At 37.0% G+C, this 22,346-nt stretch overlaps 2 protein-coding genes across 2 annotated transcripts; both read left to right on the forward strand.

The window, feature by feature from the left end:
- Positions 1-9,037, forward strand: LOC146325439 (taste receptor type 1 member 1-like). Its single transcript, XM_084721484.1, has 6 exons — positions 1-182; positions 2,440-2,737; positions 2,892-3,617; positions 4,037-4,243; positions 7,725-7,845; positions 8,109-9,037. Exons 1-6 carry the CDS (start codon positions 1-3, stop codon positions 9,035-9,037), a joined length of 2,463 nt encoding a protein of 820 aa, XP_084577610.1.
- Positions 9,038-15,670: 6,633 nt separating this feature from the next.
- LOC146325440 (taste receptor type 1 member 1-like) lies at positions 15,671-19,323 on the forward strand. Its single transcript, XM_084721483.1, has 5 exons — positions 15,671-15,943; positions 16,051-16,776; positions 17,441-17,647; positions 17,966-18,086; positions 18,330-19,323. The coding sequence occupies exons 1-5, from the start codon at positions 15,686-15,688 to the stop codon at positions 19,256-19,258; spliced, it is 2,241 nt and encodes a 746-aa protein (XP_084577609.1). The 5' UTR covers positions 15,671-15,685; the 3' UTR covers positions 19,259-19,323.
- The last annotated feature ends 3,023 nt before the right edge of the window (positions 19,324-22,346 follow it).

The following is a 22,346-nucleotide window of genomic DNA, read 5'->3' on the forward strand; positions in this document are numbered from 1 at the left end:
ATGAAGCACTTTCTTGCTTCTCTGTGTCTCCTGGGATCTTTTCTACATGCTTTGGCTCAATGCACTGTCTCAGCCTCAGAGTTTCATCTGGAAGGAGATTATTTTATAGGTGGACTTTTTGATATTCATCATGCCAGTGGCCCTGTTTCTCATGACAGACCAGGAGTGACTGATTGCTCCAGGTAAGTTTTAAAATAAATCTGAGTGAATACTTTCTGAAACTAATGAAGATTACCTAATATAACAGATCAGACCAATTTAACCCTTAGGCCTCACTTTGACCTGACACCTTTTTGTGTGTCTTTTTCAATTTTCTTATCTTTTTTGATAATTTGGTTTGTTAATGTTTTGGTGAGCTTAATTTTTTTTTTTTTGACTTTTTAAATTTCAATCTCAGAAGCAGAGGTCTATAATAATCCCTGTATGCATTCACTACACACTTTATGTGTTCTGTACAAAAAATGTACCACTGAAACCCATTTAAACCACGATTTATGATCCCATGGCCATCACAGCATTAAAACATGTATTACATAATATTAGGCTTTCATTCTTAAATTTTTTTCTTTGAAATTGTAGTTTTTGCTATTTACCACCAGATTTCTGCCATTTTCTCATATTCTGCTTTAAGGGAAATTACATGCTTTTTTCCTGGTTTCCTGTCAGGGCACTGTTGCTGTATAATTGAGCCAAAGATGGCATTTATATACCTGCCAGGTTTAATCCAGATGGTGTGTGTGTGTGTGTGTGTGTGTGTGTGTGTGTGTGTGTGTGTGTGTGTGTGTGTGTGTGTGTGTGTGTGTATGTGTGAGTGTGTGTGTGTGTGTGAGCGTGTGTGTGAGTACGTGCCTGTGTGATGCCTGGAACTACAGATTGTCCACAGTTTATCTCAAATACTACTGGACTGATCACCCTAAATTTTTTGTGCACATTCATGACTGTATGTTGAAGGCATAATGCATTATGCTTATAGGTCATCCAATTCTTGTGAAGGCGAAAACTCAAGAATGCCTTGAGGAAATTTCTTCAAACTTTATACAAATGTTCACTTGAACTCAGAAATGACCTGATTAAAATTTGGTCAAGGTCACAGTGACCTAACTAACCATATTTTTGGCCATATCTCAAGATTTCATCAGCTATGGCCAGAGATAGAAATTATACTGTGTAGGCAGTAATTTCAATACCCCCTTCCTGCCTCACAGACACCTCGCCCATCATTCGTCCACCCTCTCGGACCCACATCCATGCGCATGCACATGCTCACACATTCAAACTCAATAGTATGCATGCACATGCATGTGCACACACAGGCATTCAAACTCAACAGTACAGAGACAAAATTTGAGCTTGATTTTGAAATAGAAGTTCAAAGCCCCTCTTTCTTTTCCTCCTCATCATATGCACCCCACAAACACCGACACAGAGGCCCAACACACACCCAAACATGCACTCCCTCAACTAATGTAAAGATGGGCATTAAAAGATGCAGCCACAGAGGAAACCAAAACAAACACTGTCTTTGTTTTTGAAGCCATCAGTTTTTGCAGGTGCTGCTGTACAAACTGAGGAGATTTCAAGAAAAATCCCCCTAGCACTTAGTAAATAGAAAATAATGATTCAAATTTTTTAACATAAAAACAACAAGAGCATTACGTAACAAAACTGGCATTTAAAGGGTTATCATTCTGAAAATGAATTAATATTTGGTATTAATGATCAGGACATATGTTGGTAAAAGTGTGAGGTTTGTTTTTTTTTAATCTGACACTATGGGGGAAACAAGCATCAAAATCAAAGTTGTTGCTCATCATTCACACATCCAAGCCTGATATAACCCCTTCAAAGAAATCTCATTTACATTTAATACATGGAAAATAATTCATTTTTGTGGGGGGGGGTTCATAATAAATAACAGGGGTATTATGTAACCAAGTGGGAATTTAAAGGGTTAAAATTCTTAAAATTGAAGAATATTTGGCATTAATGATCAGGACAGATGATGGTTAAAAAAAGTAATTCAGTCAAAGTGGAAAATAATATTGATGTGTATTTTTTGGGGCAGTTTTTCTACAGTGACCATTTTAAAATGATGATGCATTAAAATCAAAGTTGCAGCTCATCATTGACATATCCAAGGCTGTGATAATCCCCTTCAAAGAAATCCCATTTGCACTTAGTATATGGGTAATAATTCATATTTTGCTTTTTTTGTAACAAACAACGAGGAAATAATATTAACATGTAAACTTTTTATGGCAGTTTTTCTACAGTGACCATTTTTCGTCCCAAAGGTGCTCGGTGTAACAGTCATTAATGAGTCCTGAAGGTTAATCACTTGCTCTAGTATCATATCCATGTCTGTGCAACCTTCACAAACAGTAGTTCTTGAGCAATGAAACTAATTCTTCCACTCTACTGTCCTTCCTCTGTCCACAGTAAACCCTTCATTCTGTCAAGTTATCGGAGGTTTCAGTTGATGAGATTCACTGTAGAGGAAATCAATAACTCTACCAACCTCCTGCCAAATGTATCTCTTGGCTACGACATATTCGACCACTGTTCAGATACACAGAATTTCCCAGGTATTCTGAAACTCATCTCAGTCGATGGTTTGATCCAACCATGGGCTGAACCACACAGGAATCTGTCTAATTTTATAGCACTGGTCGGCAGTTATACAAGCACTGAGACACGGACTGTAGCTCCACTCTTTATGATGGATTTCATTCCTATAGTAAGTTTGCAAAATATTGTTGTTATATTGTTATATTGTTTGTAGCATATTTTACTAGATAGATCAAGTCATAAAAATAGTTCTGTATCAAGCTTTTAACTTTAAATAATTAACTGTAACTGAAAATAATGGCACTTTGTTAATCTTTTAACAGGTCAGTTATGGAGCTACTAGTTCTGTCTTTTCAAGAAAACAGATTTTTCCCTCTTTCCTACGAACTGTGCACCCCAATAAAGACTTCATAGAAGTGATTGTTAACATTCTGCAGCACTTCAACTGGCGCTGGGTTGCTTTTCTTAACATCGATGATGTTTACGGCAATGATGGACAGACATTATTCATAAACATGATTAAGGACACTGAGATCTGCCTGGCGTACACCAAAGGACTCAATCATGAAACAGATTACTCCCAAGTATTCAAACAGATAGAGGCACAGAAGATTCGTGTCATTATTGTTTTTGCTCTTGAATGGACTGCTGAACCTGTCATTGACTCAGCAATACGACTGAATATTAAAAACAAAGTGTGGATAGCAGGACCTGAATGGTCCTCAAACAAGCAGATTCTCAAGAAGAAAGGAATCAAACATATTGGAACTGTACTTGGAGTTGCTATGCCAGTAGTGAAAATACCTGGCTTCAGTGATTTTATCTATGCGTCCAAAACCCAGAATCACTGTGAAAACGCAGAACAAGAGATGTTTTGTAATCAGGTTTGCAACTGCAGTGACCAGAGTGCACAGGATGTCATTGATGCAGACCCATCTTTCTCTTTTCCTGTTTATTCTGCTGTATACGCCATCGCTCATGCCTTACACCATGTCTTGCAATGTGGAGCTGGCAGATGTAATGGCAATACTACAGTGTATCCACACATGGTAAGAATACAAATAATGAGAATTTATTTATTTTTCTCACTGTCTAATTCATGGCCATGTATGTCTCTGACAAGTTTATTTTGCAGATATTTGCCTATTAGCCTATTTGAAAGCAACCAATCATAATGCAAGATACTGGTCTGTATTGTTATCATACACAATTAAAAACAACTTTCACTTGTCAAACATTAGCAATCATACAGTAGATCTGCCAACTCTACCAATGGAGAGCAGCAGGATGCATTCAATAGATCAGTGTTTCAGTCTAAAACAGATGCTTTGTGAGACATTTCAGTACCATTAGATCTCTGTTAGGTTGAAACATTGAAGCAGTATTTGAAAAAAAACAACAACAACAAAAAAAAAACTCTTTGTTGTGAGCACATGCAAGTAATCTGAATTTTGTGTATCTACATCAGGTTCTAGCAGAGCTGAAGAAGTCGAACTTCACACTTTTAAACCAGAGAATTGAGTTTGATGAGGATGGTGACCCCAAACACGGATCCTGTTCTATAGTTTTCTGGAACCAAAGTGGTGATGTAGAGGAAGTCGGTTTCTGTAATTTTCACCCATCGTTACATTTCTTCATCAACAACAGCAAGATTCAGTGGCACACAAAGAAACAAGTGAGTTGTTTTTTTCCTATTTTTTACCCAATAAGAGTTTATATGATTGATTGATTTAAAACCACTTTGATTTCCCACATCTGCAGACATTTGTGTGCAGATGACTGCACGTGTATGAGACTAGTCAAGTTGAATAAATTTTATTTGTATAGCCCCAAATCATAACATTAATTTTCTCAGGACACTTTTCATATAGAACAGGTCTAGTCCGTATTCCGTATAATATTATTACACATAACACACATTTGTTTCCCACAGTGTTGAAGCTTGTAACAGAGTAACAACTCAAAGCAAGGGCTGCTGGTTTATCACATGTAATGTTGGGGAGAAATTACACAACTACAGCTTAAAAGGGATATTTCTTCTTCTTTTTTTTTTTTTTTCTTTCTTCCTCCTCATTTTATTCCACCTAGAAACCCAACTCGGTGTTAAAGTTCGACCAGGTGGAGGACCCAAATGCAGATAACAGGAGGCAGAGGGGAGAGTTCAAAAGAAATTTTATTAACAAAAGACCAAAAAAAGCTTACAGGAATGGCGCAGGGGAATCCAAAATCCAGGCAGGGAGAAAAAACCAAAAAATCCATACATAGGACAATCAAAAACACGAGGAAACACTGACAAGCACGGAGACAAGACGAGAGAATGAACCAACAAAGTAAAGAGGACAAGATACTGGATTAAATACACTAGGGAGGGGGAGGAAAACAAGACACAGGTGAGGGCAGTCAAAGACAGGTGAAAATAATTACTGAACACAAAGGGTGGGAAAACAGACAAAGACAGGAAGTAAACCTAAACACATGAGGGAGGAACAGAAACTACCAAAATAAAACAGGAAATAAACCAACAAAATCCAACACTGTGACACTCGGGGCCTTTTATAATTCATGTATTAGGAGACCCTGGATCAGTCACATATTTCACATCAAGTTCTCTTGAGGTATATGGTTCCTTGTCTGGCTATAAACTTAATATATCAGTAAGACACAAGTCCTCACTTTAAATTACAAACCCGCCACAGATATTATTCAAAAATAACAACTAAAATGGGATGTTGCATCAATAAAATATCTGGGCATATATTTACCAAAAAATTTGGCAAGCCTCATTGACATAAACTTCAGACGTCTGAACTCCAAATTAAAGGCGGACATTTGGAGATGGAATATTATCCCATTCTTGAATTTAAGCTCAAGAGTTGAATCGGTCAAAATGAATATCCTGCCTCGACTGCTGTATCTCTTTCAAACATTGCCGGTGGAAGTGACAACTCAACAGTTCATGGAATGGGATAAACTTATGTCTAGGTAAATATGGAATGGCAGAAAGCCGAGAATAAAATATAAAACTTTGCAACTCAAAAGAGAACATGGGGGAATGGGGTTTCCATGCCTATTAGAGTATTATTATGCAACCCAACTGAGGCCCATAATAGGTTGGTGCAATCCTAGTTATTTGGCTAGATGGAAGCAGCTAGAGCTAGCAATGGCTGATAAGATTCCTCTCCAAGCAATTGTTTCTGATGAAACACTAGTCAAACATCTCTTGGACAGAGCAAATCCATTTATCAACTTGTCCCTGAAGATTTAGAGGGAAACTCAAAAACTTTGTAGTATACAGAAAACAAAATTATTAAGGTGGTGTGCTTTCAATAGTGATTTCTGTCCCAGTCTCAGTGACAAAAGATTTAGTATATGGGTAGAAAAGGGTATTACAGCTTATTGTACTTTAGTACACAAGGGAACACTAAAGAGTTTTCAGACTGTGAGGGAAGACCATAAATTGGAACATCAAGACTTTTACAGATTTCTCCAATGGCGACACTACTGTAAAACAGTTATAAAAGACACTGATTTGGCAAGTTTAGAGAATGGAATAATAAAAAACTTTATATCTGCCTATAACTCTGAATCCAATTCTAAAAACATTTCTATGATATACAACTGTTTTCTGAACAGAAAATCAGAAGAGGCACAGTACACTAAGGAGAAATGGGACAGGGAAAGTGGTAGGGTCCTCTCTGTGGAGGAGTGGCACATGGTCTGTCAAATACAGTGGAAGACTACAAATTCTCTTATTTGGAGGGAATTTTGTTGGAAGGGTTTGGTTCAATTTTTCATTACCCCATTGCAGAATCTGCACAGAACCAACAATTCAGATTACTGGAGACAATGTCAGGTCAACGATGCGGATCATCATCATATATTTTGGTCCTGTCCTGTTCTAGCTGCCTTCTGGAAGAATATCCATCAGACGTTGGAAAAGGTATTCAGGACGACTATCCCCTTTAGATTTGATGTCCTATATTTATGCAATATCCCACAAACGATTTACTCCAAGGAGAGAACCCTTATGACACTCCTGCTGGCTGCATGTAAAAAAAACTATAACTCGTTAGTGGTTGAAGCCCCAAGCCCCCTTGTTTGAGGACTGGCTAAACATAATTCATGTATATACAAGTATATACAAGTAAGTAGTATATACAATGGAGAAATTGACTACAACAAGATAAATTTGCCCGTACATGGTCAAGGTGGATTGACTTCATCCAGCCCCTGAGACAAGACTTTATGTGTGTAATTTCTGACTTTTTTTTTTTTTCTAATCTAATTTTAAAAATGAACCTCCACCCACCAGGGATGCTGGAGTCTTTATAATGCTGTCATGCTAACTGGGACATGATATTCATGTTTTACTTTGAAGTCCCAGGATTACTCATATATATAGTGCCGCCTGCAAGCTAGTTCAGCTGCTCCACAATCACACATGACACACTTCATACTCTGTAGATCAAACCAAACACACCCTTCCAATCTGGCAGTCTATTTAAACTGTTCAAACCTCCCATCTCTCCCTCTGCCTGCCAATGCCATTGCTGCCTTGCATCAGCATCAGTTCCTGTTCATTCAGCCCCATCACCACTCCAGCATCCACCTCAAGGCTCCGACTGGGGATCCAAGATATGTGTTCATCACTCCTCAATATCTCTATGTAAACATAATGTGCAAGGAGTGATGAGGTCGGAGCCTTGATGCCAAACTCCAACTATGTTCTGCTGCTGCAATGAACTTTCTTGAACATCAGTTGTCTGACTGAACTACAGTTATTAACAATGATTCACAACAATTTGAGAAGATTCATGCACAACACTGGTAAAGTCAAGTAAGGGTTGGTTTGCATTCTTGTTATTGTTTGTAGGTCTTGTCTGAAAGATCCAAGCAGAGTGCACATGTGCAAAATATGCAGTATATTTGATTAATAATAGCTGTAACAGGGACCAAAACAGGAACATCAACCAATGGTGGTTGTTCATCTTGTAATTTACAGGGACGCCTAAATGTGACACATTGACTACATTTCACAAACCCTGTTTAGAATGTTTAAAATGTCTAATTACTGCTATATCGCTATCATTTGCTTCCATCCTTTATGGTATTATCTGCACACATTTACTTTTCTGCAAAATAATTGTCTTGTACAGGTGCCTACCTCCCTATGTTCCTCTGAGTGTGATGTGGGACATGCAAAAAGATATGATGGAATCCACAAATGCTGCTTCAATTGTGAAATCTGTCCAAATGGAACTTATGTCAACAGCACAGGTAAATGATTATGCATGACGGCTACGTTTTATGGTAAAAGGATTAACATTCATTTTTTGTTTATTGGACACAGCTATAGGTTTCTATTTTCACTCTGCACATGCCAGTTAAACTCCAGCAATGAATTATTCATCTTGTTACAATTACCGCTGGGTAACGTCCTCATCCCACCAGTCAAGCAGATGTCACCATTTCTGATAGGATGTTTCAAAAGTTAATCTTAAATTTACAGATAAATTGTTTGTCTCTCTCATGTAAAACAGAGGATGCCTACAGGTGTGTTCCCTGTCAGGAGACAGAATGGTCTACAGAAGGAAGTACATCATGCACTCTGCGAGCGGTGGAGTACATCCCATTCACAGATAGTGGGGCTATACTGATTATGATTGGAGCCTGGGCCTTTGTGGGTCTTGCACTATCCATGTCTGTCCTCTTTGCCATCAACTACAACACACCTGTAGTCAGATCTGCTGGGGGACCAATGTGCTTCCTAATTTTGGGCTGCCTCAGTCTGTGTACTCTTAGTGTGTTCTTTCACTTTGGTAAGCCAACGATTTCCTTTTGTATCTTAAGGTTCTTGCCATTTCTTCTGTTCTACACTGTCTGTCTAGCATGTTTTGTTGTGCGTTCTTTTCAAATTGTTTGCATTTTCAAAATAGCCGCCAAGTTCCACAAGCTCGACAACTGGTGGATGAAATATCATGTACAATGGCTGGTCATCACTGCAGCCTTTGTCACTCAGGCACTCTTAATTGTTACCAGCTATTCTCTTGACCCACCCAAACCGTATAATGAAACAGTTAGGTACCCAGACAAAATCATACTTGGCTGTGACATTAATCTTAAAGTATATTCCGGTTCTGTGGCTTTACTTTTATCTCTGTGCTTCCTTTGCTTCATTTTCTCCTACAAGGGAAAAGACTTTCCAAAAAATTACAATGAGGCCAAAGCAATAACCTTCTGCCTTCTGCTGCTGATCTTCACCTGGATCATCTTTTCCACTGTATACATTCTTTACCATGGCAAACACATCCCAACACTAAAGGCTGGGGCAATACTCTCCAGTATCTACTCCTTTCTGTTGTTTTATTTTCTCCCAAAATGTTACATCATCATTTTTCAATCATATAAGAACACACAGCAGTACTTCCAGGGTCTCATTCAGAATTATACCAAAACAACTTCCCAGTAGCAGCTTCCAGTAAATATGCATAACTGTGCTTCAGGCCCTCTGAATACTTTCTGTAGACAGGATATTAATTTGCAGATGGTAAAAAAAAATCAGGGACTGAGTCCTTCAAAGGACAGGGTCTATAAAGGCATTTGTCTCCATAGCCCAAACTCCATAGCCCAAAGACTGTTAAATGAAACGGTCTGGTCTTACCCTTGAGTCACAAAGTGTTGCTCCTATAACAACCTTATAAGCTTCAGTTGAGAATCAAAACAACGGGTAGTAGATATGAAGATAGAAATTTAAATTTAATTCTTTGATTTTACCGTTTATAGGAAGAAATGGAGATATCTCAGGCTGAGAGAGAACCATGGATTAACAAACAAACCACAAAGAATTGTTATAGTTATTTATTTATTGACAATATAATTTCATATTTTAAATAACCCTAACCTCTTGAAGCAGTATATAATAAACCAACAGCAAAGATAAGAATTAATAATTAATGGTACACTATCAAACTCTTTTGAACTAGAACAGGGTTGTCGACAAGGTTGTCCTATGTCCCCACTTTTATTTGCGCTCTTCATAGAACCTTTAAGTCAATGGATAAGAAAAAATGAGAAAATACATTTGTTACAAGAATACAATCCATTTAGTTTTGTGACTTTGTTAGCTGGGTTTGAGACCAGAGACAGCTAAGGGATTTTCAAATAAATATATGTTTAATGTTTTTCTGATAGCAAGTAAGAAAGCTCTCATGAGAAAATGGATGTGAACAGATGTACCCACTGTTGAGGAACTGGATTGCTGTAATCCATGACATTCTTGTGATGGAAAAAATTACATTTATTTTACGATTGTTTAAAGTTGTTGGACACCTTGGACTGATTATATACCTCCAATTACACCTGACTTTAACTGGTCTTAAATGTTGGGACTGATTGACCACTCCCCCTCCAAAGTTCATGTTGAGCTACTCATGAGGTACTTGTATATAGTTTACTTGTGATAACACACGTCCTTTGCTTTAGGAGCACATGTATGCAGACCCCCTTCTTAATTTCACTTTACTTATTATCTGTCCTTGTATAATACAATTTTTTTGTTCATTTGTCCATATCTAATATTTTTACCAATAATGCTTTTGTATAGGGATGAAGCAACCTTTACGAGTTTATTTTTATTTATTTAAACCATTATTACCATCTCTGCATGTATAAACAGCCATACAACAAATGTTTTCTTTCATTTAATTGCTCTATTACTCTGGAAGGAGGAATAATAATACACTTTTTGTAACTATGTGCTATGTGCTGAGAGTCTTCCTTCTCTTTCTATTCCTAAACTGTCCCAGACCCTTGTACTGCAGAATAAACCTGGGTGGTACTATTTAGGCGTAAAAAAAAATGTCATTAAATGTTACAAGGCCAGTTTGATGATTGAGTACAGTACTGAGGTGATTTAGAGGAAGTGTTGCTGATATTAGGCCAATGGATTAAGACTTATACTACAGTTAAATTCAATGTATGATTCACTTTGAACATATGCACATTCAGAATCAAAATTATTATTGTTATTGTTAATTAACAGCTTCAGGACATTCATTGAAAGTCCACATAAAGTTAATTCTGTTAAGCTATGCACTAACTTAGACATTTACATGTGCAGAAGGTATATGAAAATATGAGTGATTTAATAAAAACATAAATGGAATGTGTGTGTGTGTGTTTCTTCCTTTCTGTTCAACAGCATTTTTTGAAGTTGCTATAACACTAATGTCACCACATGAAGGCACCACTTCACTGTGACACTGTGATAAAAACTTAAGTCACACTTCAGTCTTGCTGTGTACTGGTTTCATGTTTGTGTACTGGACAGATACACTTATTGCAGCTCCTTATCTGAATTTCACCCCATCACACTTGAAAAACATTACATTAAAAACCGCTGAATATTGGTCTTTTTTGGATGATTTATGTCTTGATACCTTGATTTTGCCACCCAGATAGAAATATTCAGGTCATCTCTCCTCACTTTCAGCACAGAATATGCAGATTATTAGCACTAGAAAAAAAGCAGTGATGAAATATGTGATCATTTATTACATCTTATTACAAACACATGATGTTTCTTTTATGGAATGGGCAGCCCATAATTTCTTCCATACATTATTGGGATTCTTGAAAATATATCCTGAAGGAGGCATGCAGGAAGCTGATTTATTTTAACATTGGATCTCCTTAATTTCATAGAAGAAGATCCATTAGCTTTTGATTTCTTCATGATTCCTATTATTTTAGCACAGATGAGGCTAGAAGTTATACATATTTCTGACATTACAATGATATTAACATAAATAATTACCCACTCTTCTATTATGTTTCTTTCTTGTACTTGAAATGTAAACTCTGTGGTTGTGAGTAAAGGTATATATACGTCCATAAAACTTTTTATTCACACGTAACACGACATCACCCTATAACATATGTGTCCTGAAGATGAGGGGCCAGTTTTGCTCCAGTTTTTTGTCCATAGATCATCCATATAGAGGCATTAGATATAAAAATGTCTCATTTGACTTTTGTAAGCATGGCTTGACAAACTTTCACAGTGACAGTTAGCATCAATAAGCAGTTTTAGATTTCTCAGTGCAAATACTACAAATTGAGCATCATGTCCTCATTACTCTGTTATATGACTGACAGTCTGTGTTAAAGTCTGTGTGTTTATGCAGACAGTTTGTGTATATGCAAAGTATGTGTCCTCTTGTGTATTAAAACAGGAAGAGAGGAAAGGGGTTTTGCATCAGACAACATACATGGCATTTGCCTGATGGAGAGATAATATTTGGTTCCTCTTTCCATGTGGTTCATCTCTTCAGTGTCAAAAACATTTTTGAACCTGAAAACACAAATAACCAGGTTGTTTTTAAAACTAAACTTTAACTGTACTGTAAAGTTTATTCATCAGTTTTTTCAAGACTTACTTCGAAACTCAACTTACGAAACATAAACATAGTAAAACAAAAATACATTAAATTCTCAAACTGTGGGGCAGGTCTCACTGGTGGGCATAGAGCCATTGCAGGTGGGGCATGGAGTTTGCTGATGCTAATATGCTGACCTGTATTTCACTCAAAGTCCTTTTTCATTAGTTGCTTCCCATAACTTTGTAAATGGGAAAACTGGGCCAGGGGTGTGAGCTTATTTTGGCTTCTGGAGTGGGGCATGAGAGAAAAAGTTTGAGAACCACTGCATTAAGGTATATATGTCGCCAACAATCTTTTGTCAATTTTGATAAATAAGTCAGATTAGTCATTTAGTCAAAATTCATTTCAGCTTATGTTTTTCTACATTTTTTTCTCTGCCAGGCTTGGAGGGGATCATGCAATACATGTGTGTGCGTGTGTGTGTCCAAGACCTGGTGCTTGTCCACAGCTAATCTTACATACTACAGGACAGATCAGCCTAATTTGTTTTGTGCACATCCAGTACTGTTTGCTGAAGGACCTCTGTCATTCTCAGTTTCTGACCAGCCTTGAAAATCCTTTTTAATATCTCCACCCCAGAGGCCAGAGGCATTATTTCTTCAGCTTTTGAGCGTGATATCTCAAGAACACCTTCAGGGAATTTCTTCAAACTTTGCTCAAATGACCACTTGGACTCCAGGACGAACTAATTAAATTTGGGTGCTCAAAGGTCAGAGTCACTGTGACCTCACATCCATCCCACTCAATCTTTTTACTGGAAAAAACAAAACAAAACTATTATAATTGTGATGATATGACATTTGATGGTATCTGTACCAAGCCAACATTTTCTTTCATCTGAAGATCAAGAGTTTTAGGTCAGGGCATCTCTGTAGCACTACACTGCTTCATTATAATGCTGTTTTCTCACACATTTGTACTTTTTAAAAGAAAATGTGATGTGTACCTTGGCCATATTGCAATATCAACAATATTAAGATTAATTGTACAGCCATAGTTTGGAGGGAATTTCTTCAAATTTGGCATTTGTATCCACTTGAACACAAGGATGAACTCATTAAATTATGGTGGCCAAAGGTCACTGTGACCTCACAAAATACAACTATGACAAAAATGTTGTTTTGTAGATCTCTGGCTCAGTTCTTTAATTACTGAACTTTCCTAATGGACAGATGGCTTTAGTTTACTTCTTGCTAAAGCAGCTAAGCATAACTGTTAGCTGATGTTAGTGGGTGACAGAACAAGGCTCAGTGGATGAACAGTACCAATATTTACAAAGTTTCCTGATGAGTTTATTTGTGGCTAAAGTAAGTTAGATAACCATTAAACCCTCCCTGGCTGCCTGTTTTATGGGACACATGTAACTAGCACTCCTCTAGCCATTCCATAAGATCTTTGATGAATCGTTTAAAAAAATTACACTCTCAGTACTAATACCAGTGCCTTTATATAGATACCGATACCACAGTGGACTTTGTGGTGCATTCAAATGCATAGGCATATATATCTTTATTGTTCTTTCAGTGCAGCATTTTTAATAATTAGATGCTAAACTCAAAACAATATCCCATTCAGTTCTATGTGGTCATATTTTAAAAATTACATTGACAAAACTGTCAAACCAAATTGTTATCAGCAAACACCACAGTATCCATGTACAAGTACAGGTCCCCAAGTACCCATGTGATAATTATTAAGTTGTTTTACGGCAGCTTTTTTTTAAGTAAAAATAAATCATTCACAATGATTCAACACTTAATTTCATCAATCTGCTTGAACCGATCCAGCAGTATCCAATCAAGCTGCATGAGAGACCCAGGAAGAACTACTGTTGTATTACTGAGCTCCCTTTGAAAAGAAATATAAATTGCAGATGGAGATGCTACAACTTCCAACTTTGTTTGACATTTGAAGTTGCACAAAGAAGAGCACAGTATGACTTGTTCATGACTCAAAACTTAAAGTTTAGCACTTCGTACTTGTCAGTCTTGACTAGGGACTTGAGTGCAAAGACTTAGGACTTGCTTGTGACTTAGAAAACAATAACTTGGTCTCACCCCTGTTAATGACTAAATCATTAGTTATTCTTTTTTGCCAACTTAAGTAAAGTGATTTGTCATACTGTAGTTAAGTAGCACCTCATTACTTCAGGATGAGGGACTACTTGCTAACTGTGATCATCTTGAGCTGTCTTAATATCTAACTTTCCATGTTGCTGTTTTCTGTTGTGTAGTATTGTACTAGTGTGTAGTAGCAGTGTAGTGTTCTCTTCAGATTGATCTAAAACCAATCATGGCCACTATTCGCTTTATTTGTATAAACCTGGCCTGCTATTTAACTACAGAGACGTGGAAACCACATTAAAATCCAAATGTTAAAACAAACAGTTGAGCGGTTTTGATTTTTACTCTTCAGTTATGCTGAAATTATATTTTAAAAGATCGTCCTTTTGGTTATTAAACCTTGTAACAGATGCCAACTTTTTTTGAATGTCAGGACTTTTGTTAGTACATGATAGTTCTCAAGAATAATTATATTTCTATGATGATGTTGTGATGATTGCTAAACATTGTGGGCCCACATACCAAGGACTCTGCAGCAGCAGTTGCTTTTTGCATACTGATTTGTGTATTCTCTCTCAACCATTTATAGTTATATATCTCATATACTCTCAAATTCATGGAAATGAGGCTTAGCCATCACCAGCGTCTCTTAAGTATCTAAAGGCAGAGGCTAATCCATTTTGAGTTCACATTAGCTTGGTAAATGGAGAATACAATAATGATACATTTTCTTACTTCTCTGTGTCTCCTGGGAACTTTTCTAGATGCCTTGCCTCAATGCACCATCTCAGCCTCAGAGTTTCAGCTGGAAGGAGATTATTTGATAGGCGGCCTTTTTGATATTCATCATGTCAGTGCCCTTGACTATCATGACAGACCAGAAGCCATTGACTGCTCCAGGTGAGTTCTAAACCCGACAAACTGTATCAAATTATTATACATTTAAGATTTGCCTAACACTTCAGGTCAATGGTGAGCACAATATAAATATGAGGTAAACAGCTGTGCATACAGATGCTGCAGACGGTAGCTCCCTCAAACTTTACTATACTTCTGTTTCGGTCTGTTACTTTTTTTTAGCTTTGTTGTTAAAACATGTATTACCTATGAAAGGAATACATTTTTGAGCACTGGAAAAGGAAGCATGAGGTTTGGAATAAGAGCACAATCAACAATGCACACGGCATCTTTCCGCCATCAAGCCAGATTAGACAGACGTAACTGTTGCAGGTCGTGTGACCACAACTTAATTTACTTTGTTTTATCCTATGATAGTTGTTTCTAAATCTAATTATCTGTATATATTTTCTATGTGTAGCATGAATGGATTGTAACTCGTGCAACCCAGTATTGTATAATGAAAAAGTAAATTAGTGACAGTTAGATGCACATTTGGCCCCAAACTGATTTATTTTGTTGCTCTGTCATCAGAGTTGAAAGACAACAAGTCTGCATTACTGACCTCAGTCCCTCTCTTATGAGATCCTCTTTTTGATATCCACGTCTGTACAGTCTTCACAAACAGTAACAATGAAACTAATTCTTCCACTCTACTGTCCTTCCTCTGTCCACAGTAAACCCTTCATTCTGTCAAGTTATCGGAGGTTTCAGTTGATGAGATTTGCTGTAGAGGAAATCAATAACTCTACCAACCTCCTGCCGAATGTATCTCTTGGCTACAACATATTCGACCACTGTTCAGATATTCAGAATTTCCCAGGTATTCTGAAACTCATCTCAGTCAATGGCTTGATTGAACCTTGGGCTGAACCACACAGGAATCTGTCCAAATTGATAGCGTTGGTCGGCACTTATACAAGCACTGAGACACGGACTGTAGCTCCACTCTTTATGATGGATCTCATTCCTATGGTAAGTATTCCAACTATTGTTTTTTAACATCTTGAAGTGATAAAAACAGTTTTATGTCAACCTTTTAACTTTGTCACTGAAAATAATGACAATTTGTCTTTTAACAGGTCAGTTATGGAGCTGCTAGTTCTGTCTTTTCAAGAAAACGGAATTTTCCCTCTTTCCTACGAACTGTGCACCCCAATAAAGACGTCATAGAAGTGATTGTTAACATTGTGCAGCACTTCAACTGGCGCTGGGTTGCTTTTCTTAACATCGATGATGATTACGGCAATGATGGACAGACATTATTCATAAACATGATTAAGGACACTGAGATCTGCCTGGCGTACACCAAAGGACTCAATCATGAAACAGATTACTCCCAAGTATTCAAACAGATAGAGGCACAGAAGATTCGTGTCATTATTGTTTTTGCTGCTGAGTGGACTGCTGAGGCTCTCATTAAGTCAGCAATACGACTGAATATTAAAAACAAGGTGTGGATAGCAGGAGATGCATGGTCCTTAAACAAGCAGATTCCCAAGGAGGAAGGAATCAAAAATATTGGAACTGTACTTGGAGTTGCTATGCCAGTAGTGAAAATACCTGGTTTCAATGATTTTATCTATGCGTCCAAAACCCAGAATCACTGTGAAAATGCAGAACAAGAGATGTTTTGCAATCAGGTTTGCAACTGCAGTGACCAGAGTGCACAGGATGTCATTGATGCAGACCCATCTTTCTCTTTTCCTGTTTATTCTGCTGTATACGCCATCGCTCATGCCTTACACCATGTCTTGCAATGTGGAGCTGGCAGATGTAATGGCAATACTACAGTGTATCCATACATGGTAAGAATACAGATAATGTGTACATTAATTTAAAGCTATAATTTGTAACATTTGTCTGCTCACATTATCCCAATGTTGTGAGCAATGCTCAAACCCAGAGAAATCTATAATTTATTCAAAGCAACAATGCGTTTCTTATTAGCCACTAGTTGCTATAACTTACAGGAAAATACGGGATACATAAGCGAGTTGGGGAGGAAGTCAATAAATGTGAATAAATGTAACAAATGTGAACAAACCTTACTATTACCTCATCTGTAAACATGATTTCTGCCTGAGTCATGTCAGATATGATTTTCACTGGCAATGGTGGTTGTTTAATAATGAAGCAATTCCAGTGATCCCATGCTACATCACAATATCATTTTCTCACATGTCTGATTCTTAGCCATTTATGGATCTGACAACATTATTTTACCTATTTGAAAGTGACTGATCACAACACAAAATATTGGTTTGTGTTATTATCATATAAGAGATGTAAACAAAGGAACAATACTTTAAATTCAGCAGTGTTCTGTCTCTGTGAGATGTCTTGGTTACAAAGTTAGTTCAATTAATTTTCAGTTAGTTAGATTTCAGAGACAACCTCTAAAGGGGGGGCATCACATGGCAAGGAACACTTTTTTTTTAAACCTCTTTAATCTTTGTTTATCCACATCAGGTTCTGACAGAGCTGAAGAAGTCAAACTTTAGACTTTTAAACCGGAGTATTGAGTTTGATGAGAATGGTGACCCCAAATATGGATCCTATTCTATAGTTTTCTGGAACCACAGTGGTGATGCAGAGGAGGTCGGCTTCTATAATTTTCGCCCATCAATCGATTTTTTCATGAACGACAGCAAAATTCAGTGGCACACAAATGGAGAAGTGAGTTGTTTTTTCCTACCAAGAATTTACACAGTATAGGTTGGTTTACAAATGTAGAGATGTGTGTGTGTGTGTGTGTGTGTGTGTGTGTGTGTGTGTGTGTGTGTGTGTGTGGATGAGTGCACATGTGCACAAAAATACGTTAAGAGCAAAACACAAAATCGGGAACATCAAGGATGATATTAATGATGTCATTTGCAGGGATATATAGATTTAATACTCAATGTTGATTACATTTTATAAGCATAATTATTGCTATTTCTCTTAAGGTAATCTTGCACCAAAATTTATTTTCTATTAAATAATTGCCTTGTACAGGTGCCTTCTGCATTATGTTCCCGAGAATGTTCTGTGGGATATGTAAAGAAGCAAGCTGGAACCCACAAATGCTGTTTCAATTGTGAGATCTGTCCAAATGGAACTTACATCAACAGCACAGGTATATTATTATACATGAGAGCCATTTTTACAGGTAATAGAGTTTAACTCTGAGTTTATGTTGATTGTACGCAGCTATATGGGCTTCCATCCATATGAAATGAAGTAAAAGCTCATCTTACACGAACATAGACAATCACAGATTAAACGTCTCACACTGTTTCCTAAACTACACATGGAGGATTTTTCAAAAGTTGACCCTAACTTTATTGACAATCTGACCTTTTTTTTTTTAATAAAACAGAGGATGCCTACAAATGCATCGACTGTAAGGAGACAGAATGGTCTACACAAGGAAGTACATCATGCAATCTGCGAGAGGTGGAGTACATCCCATTCACAGACAGTGGGGCTATACTGATTATGGTTGGGACCTGGGCCTTTGTGGGTCTCACACTAGCCATGTCTGTCCTCTTTGCCATCAACTACAACACACCTGTAGTCAGATCTGCTGGGGGACCAATGTGCTTCCTAATTTTGGGCTGCCTCAGTCTATGCAGTCTTAGTGTGTTCTTTTACTTTGATAAACCAACAATTTCCTTTTGTATTTTAAGGTTCTTGCCATTTCTTCTGTTCTACACTGTCTGTCTAGCATGTTTTGTGGTGCGTTCTTTTCAAATTGTTTGCATTTTCAAAATAGCCGCCAAGTTCCCCAAGCTCCACAGTTGGTGGATGAAATATCACGGACAATGGCTGGTCATCACTGTGGCTTTTGTTACTCAGGCACTCTTACTTGTTATTGGCTATTCTATTGACCCACCTAAGCTCTACAGTGATACAGTCTGGCACCCACACAAAATCATACTTGGCTGCGACATTAATCTTAAAGCATCCTCTGCTTCAGTGGTTTTACTTTTATTGTTGTGCTCCCTTTGCTTCATTTTCTCCTACATGGGAAAAGACCTCCCAAAAAATTACAATGAGGCCAAAGCAATAACCTTCTGCCTTCTGCTGCTGATCTTCACCTGGATCATCTTTGCCACTGTATACATGCTTTACCGTGACAAGCATATCCAAACTCTGAACTCTCTGGCAATACTCTCCAGTCTCTACTCTTTTCTGTTGTGGTATTTCCTCCCAAAATGTTACATCATCATTTTTCAATCATACAAAAACACACAACAGTACTTCCAAGGTCTCATTCAGAATTATACCAAAACAATTAGCCAGTAGCAGCTTTGTATACAGCCAACAACCCGCAACATACTGCGTAATATCTCCACAGTTATGGTTTAATTTTTTTTAAATAATGCTGTACTAGGACAGAACCTACCAATATGTAGGTACTGAGTAACAAGATGGAATAAGGGAGTGACAGTTTGGGATTTTACAAATATTTTATGTATTGTACTTTTTTTACTGGGTACCTATTCTATTATTATAGGGTAAGTATGATCTACTGAACAATTATAGGGATGTTTGTGATGAGTTTGGAGAGAATTTATACTGTTGTTCATTTCACATCATTTTATTTTTCATGTATTTTTATTTTTTCACTAAATGAGACAGATGCTTCTCACATTGTTACATATAGTTGCACAGTAATTACAGGACATGCAGGCTGTAATCTAGTGTTACTGATCATACTAATAGACAAATACACAAATGTCCAGATCATAGCTCAGTAGATCATACTTACCCTATAATAATGGAATAGGTACCCAGTAGTTTAAAAATAAGTGCACTATAAATGCTTTAGAAAATCCTGAATTAATACCCCCTAATTTCACCTTACGTAGCACAGTGTATTTAAAAAAAATTACACAGTAACTCCGGAGTAATTATGCAGGCTGTAATCTAAAGCATTACCACAAATTTCATTAAAAAGACTTTGGCAGTTAGTGAGAATGGTCAAAAAGAAATTACATAGCAGTTTTATATTTGTGTCTTTGTTTTGTTGTAACCTAAACATGTTGTAGCAGGGCAGTGGTGGAATGACTATACATGTGGTAAACAGTACAAATGTGGTCCACATAAATATATCAGAGTAGATTGTTTAAAAAGTACAGAGCAGTTTAAATCTGAGTGTTTTTGTTTTTTGTTAATTAATCTTGTTACTGATATTTTACATTGATTATTCAGTTATTTTACTGAGAGATGCATCAATAAACATCTTGAAAATAGCTGTAACAATATGTACTGATTACATTTAAATAGTGTTGTTTCGGGGCTGATTGATGGTTCTTCATCCTACTCAGAGCCTCTTCACAAGATTCACACTTCACAAGACTAAGAGTCTACAGCCCTGCTATTAGCTCTGTGAGACTGTACTTTTAGGCCCGGCAGTGCCTTTGAAGTTGTAAGAAAGTTGCTTGAAGGTTATAAAGGATCAAGTAACGCGGATGCCTGAACCAAATTTCAGCAATCCGTTTAATAGTTATTAGACATTTTACTCAAAACCACAAGTGTGGTAAGGTTGTGTAAGGATACATGCTCTGGAAGCTATGAGTGCCTGTACAAAAAAATCACATTTTTCGGCCAATTCACCCAGTAGATGTTGAGATATTTGACTGGATAAATGACCTGTTGGTTGTGATACAAGAAAAGTCAGGGAATATTCATACTACCAGAATAACACTGACCTTTTTTTTACTCATAAGATCAAGATTATAAGGCAACAAATCACCCACCCAGACTGTGTTTTACATGCCAGAAGGGAAATTCATAGTAATTTTAGCTATTTTTAATCAGTTTCACTGTTGTTTTTATCTGAAATAATTTCCTACATGAAATCAATTATGTACAGTCATGATGTCATTCCAACAAAATTTATCAAGGAGGGTATCAACACAATTAGACGCAGTGTTTTATTTTATTAATTATTGACAGGTCATCAGCAAAAGGCATTTTTAGATCTTCTTTTAAACATGCTGTTTAAAGAAATCCAAAAATGATCCTTCTGTTTGTAACAATTTTAGATCGATTTCTAAATTTTTGTTTTTACCAAAAGATTTAGAAAAAGTGGTTTCAACTCAGCTTTTATCTTTTATGTGTCATAACAATCTCTTTGAGAAATTTTAATCAGGTTTTAGAGCTTTACATAATATAAAAACTGCCCTCCTCAAAGTAAACAATGACCTGCTTTTAGCAGATGACAGGGTAGAGAGCACAGTTTTAATTCTTTTACACCTAAGTGCAGCCTTTGACATTTTAGATAATGGCATTTTAACTGATCATCTTAGAACCTGGGTTGGCAACAGGGACACTGCACTTAGTTGGTTTTATTCCTATCCTTTAGAAAGACCCTTTGTGGTCATCATAGGTAATTACATGTCTTCCAAAATGCAGATTACTTGTGGTGTAGTGCAGGGTTCAATTTTATGTCCAATTTTATTTTTTATTCATATACTTCCATCCACCCTCATAACGTGTCTTTCTATTGCTACATGGACGACATGCAGACATACCTCCCACTGAGGCTGGATGACCCAAGAAGCCTAGCTGCTGTCCTAGACTGTCCAAACAATATCAACCGTTGTAAGACACAGAACTTTCTTCAGCTCAACAATTCAAAATCACAGATCATACTGTTGGGTCCACCAAACTCCATCAGTTTCATTCAAAAAAGCCTTGGTCCTCTGTCTGCTGACATCAAATCCACCACTAGAAATCTTGGAATAACCTTCGATTTTGACCTCAACTTCCACCGTCATGTCAATAAAGTTGTCCAATCCTGTGGCTTGTTTTCCTGTTCTGTCTTAATTTAACTGTGTTTTAGTGCCTACTTCAATTTTAGATTCTGTCTTGCTTGTGTTTGTCCTCATTGTTTTAGCCTTGTGTTGTCACATTGCCTGCTGGGTATATTGCTCTTTAACTTTGTCTGTCAAAGCACTTTGAACTTTTAAACTCTGTTTTTAAAAGGTGATATATAAATAAAGTTATTATCATTATCATTATTATCTTATCATCTTATAAATTACAGTAGCATGGCTCTAGGAATGCCATGTCAGCCTGTTGGTCAGTCTGTCGGTGGGTCAGTTGGTCCACAATTTCATCCACATTAAACTATCTCATCAACTATTACATGAATTGTCATGCATTTCTTTTAAATCAAATAATTAAAAACAAAATGTTCATGAACACTACCAGATCACAAATGTACTCAAGCAGGAGAAAAAAACTGCTGTGATAAGACTGACCTTTGCACTTGGATAACTAAATCAAAGAAAATGTTGCAGACATATATATTAAGACTTATATACAGTTAAATTCAATGTACATTATACTTTTAACATACATTTTAAAATGTTTTCATTCACTG

Source organism: Lutjanus erythropterus, chromosome 6 (genome assembly GCF_056507025.1).
Source record: "Lutjanus erythropterus isolate fLutEry1 chromosome 6, fLutEry1.hap2, whole genome shotgun sequence".
NCBI classification, from domain to species: domain Eukaryota; kingdom Metazoa; phylum Chordata; class Actinopteri; order Lutjaniformes; family Lutjanidae; genus Lutjanus; species Lutjanus erythropterus.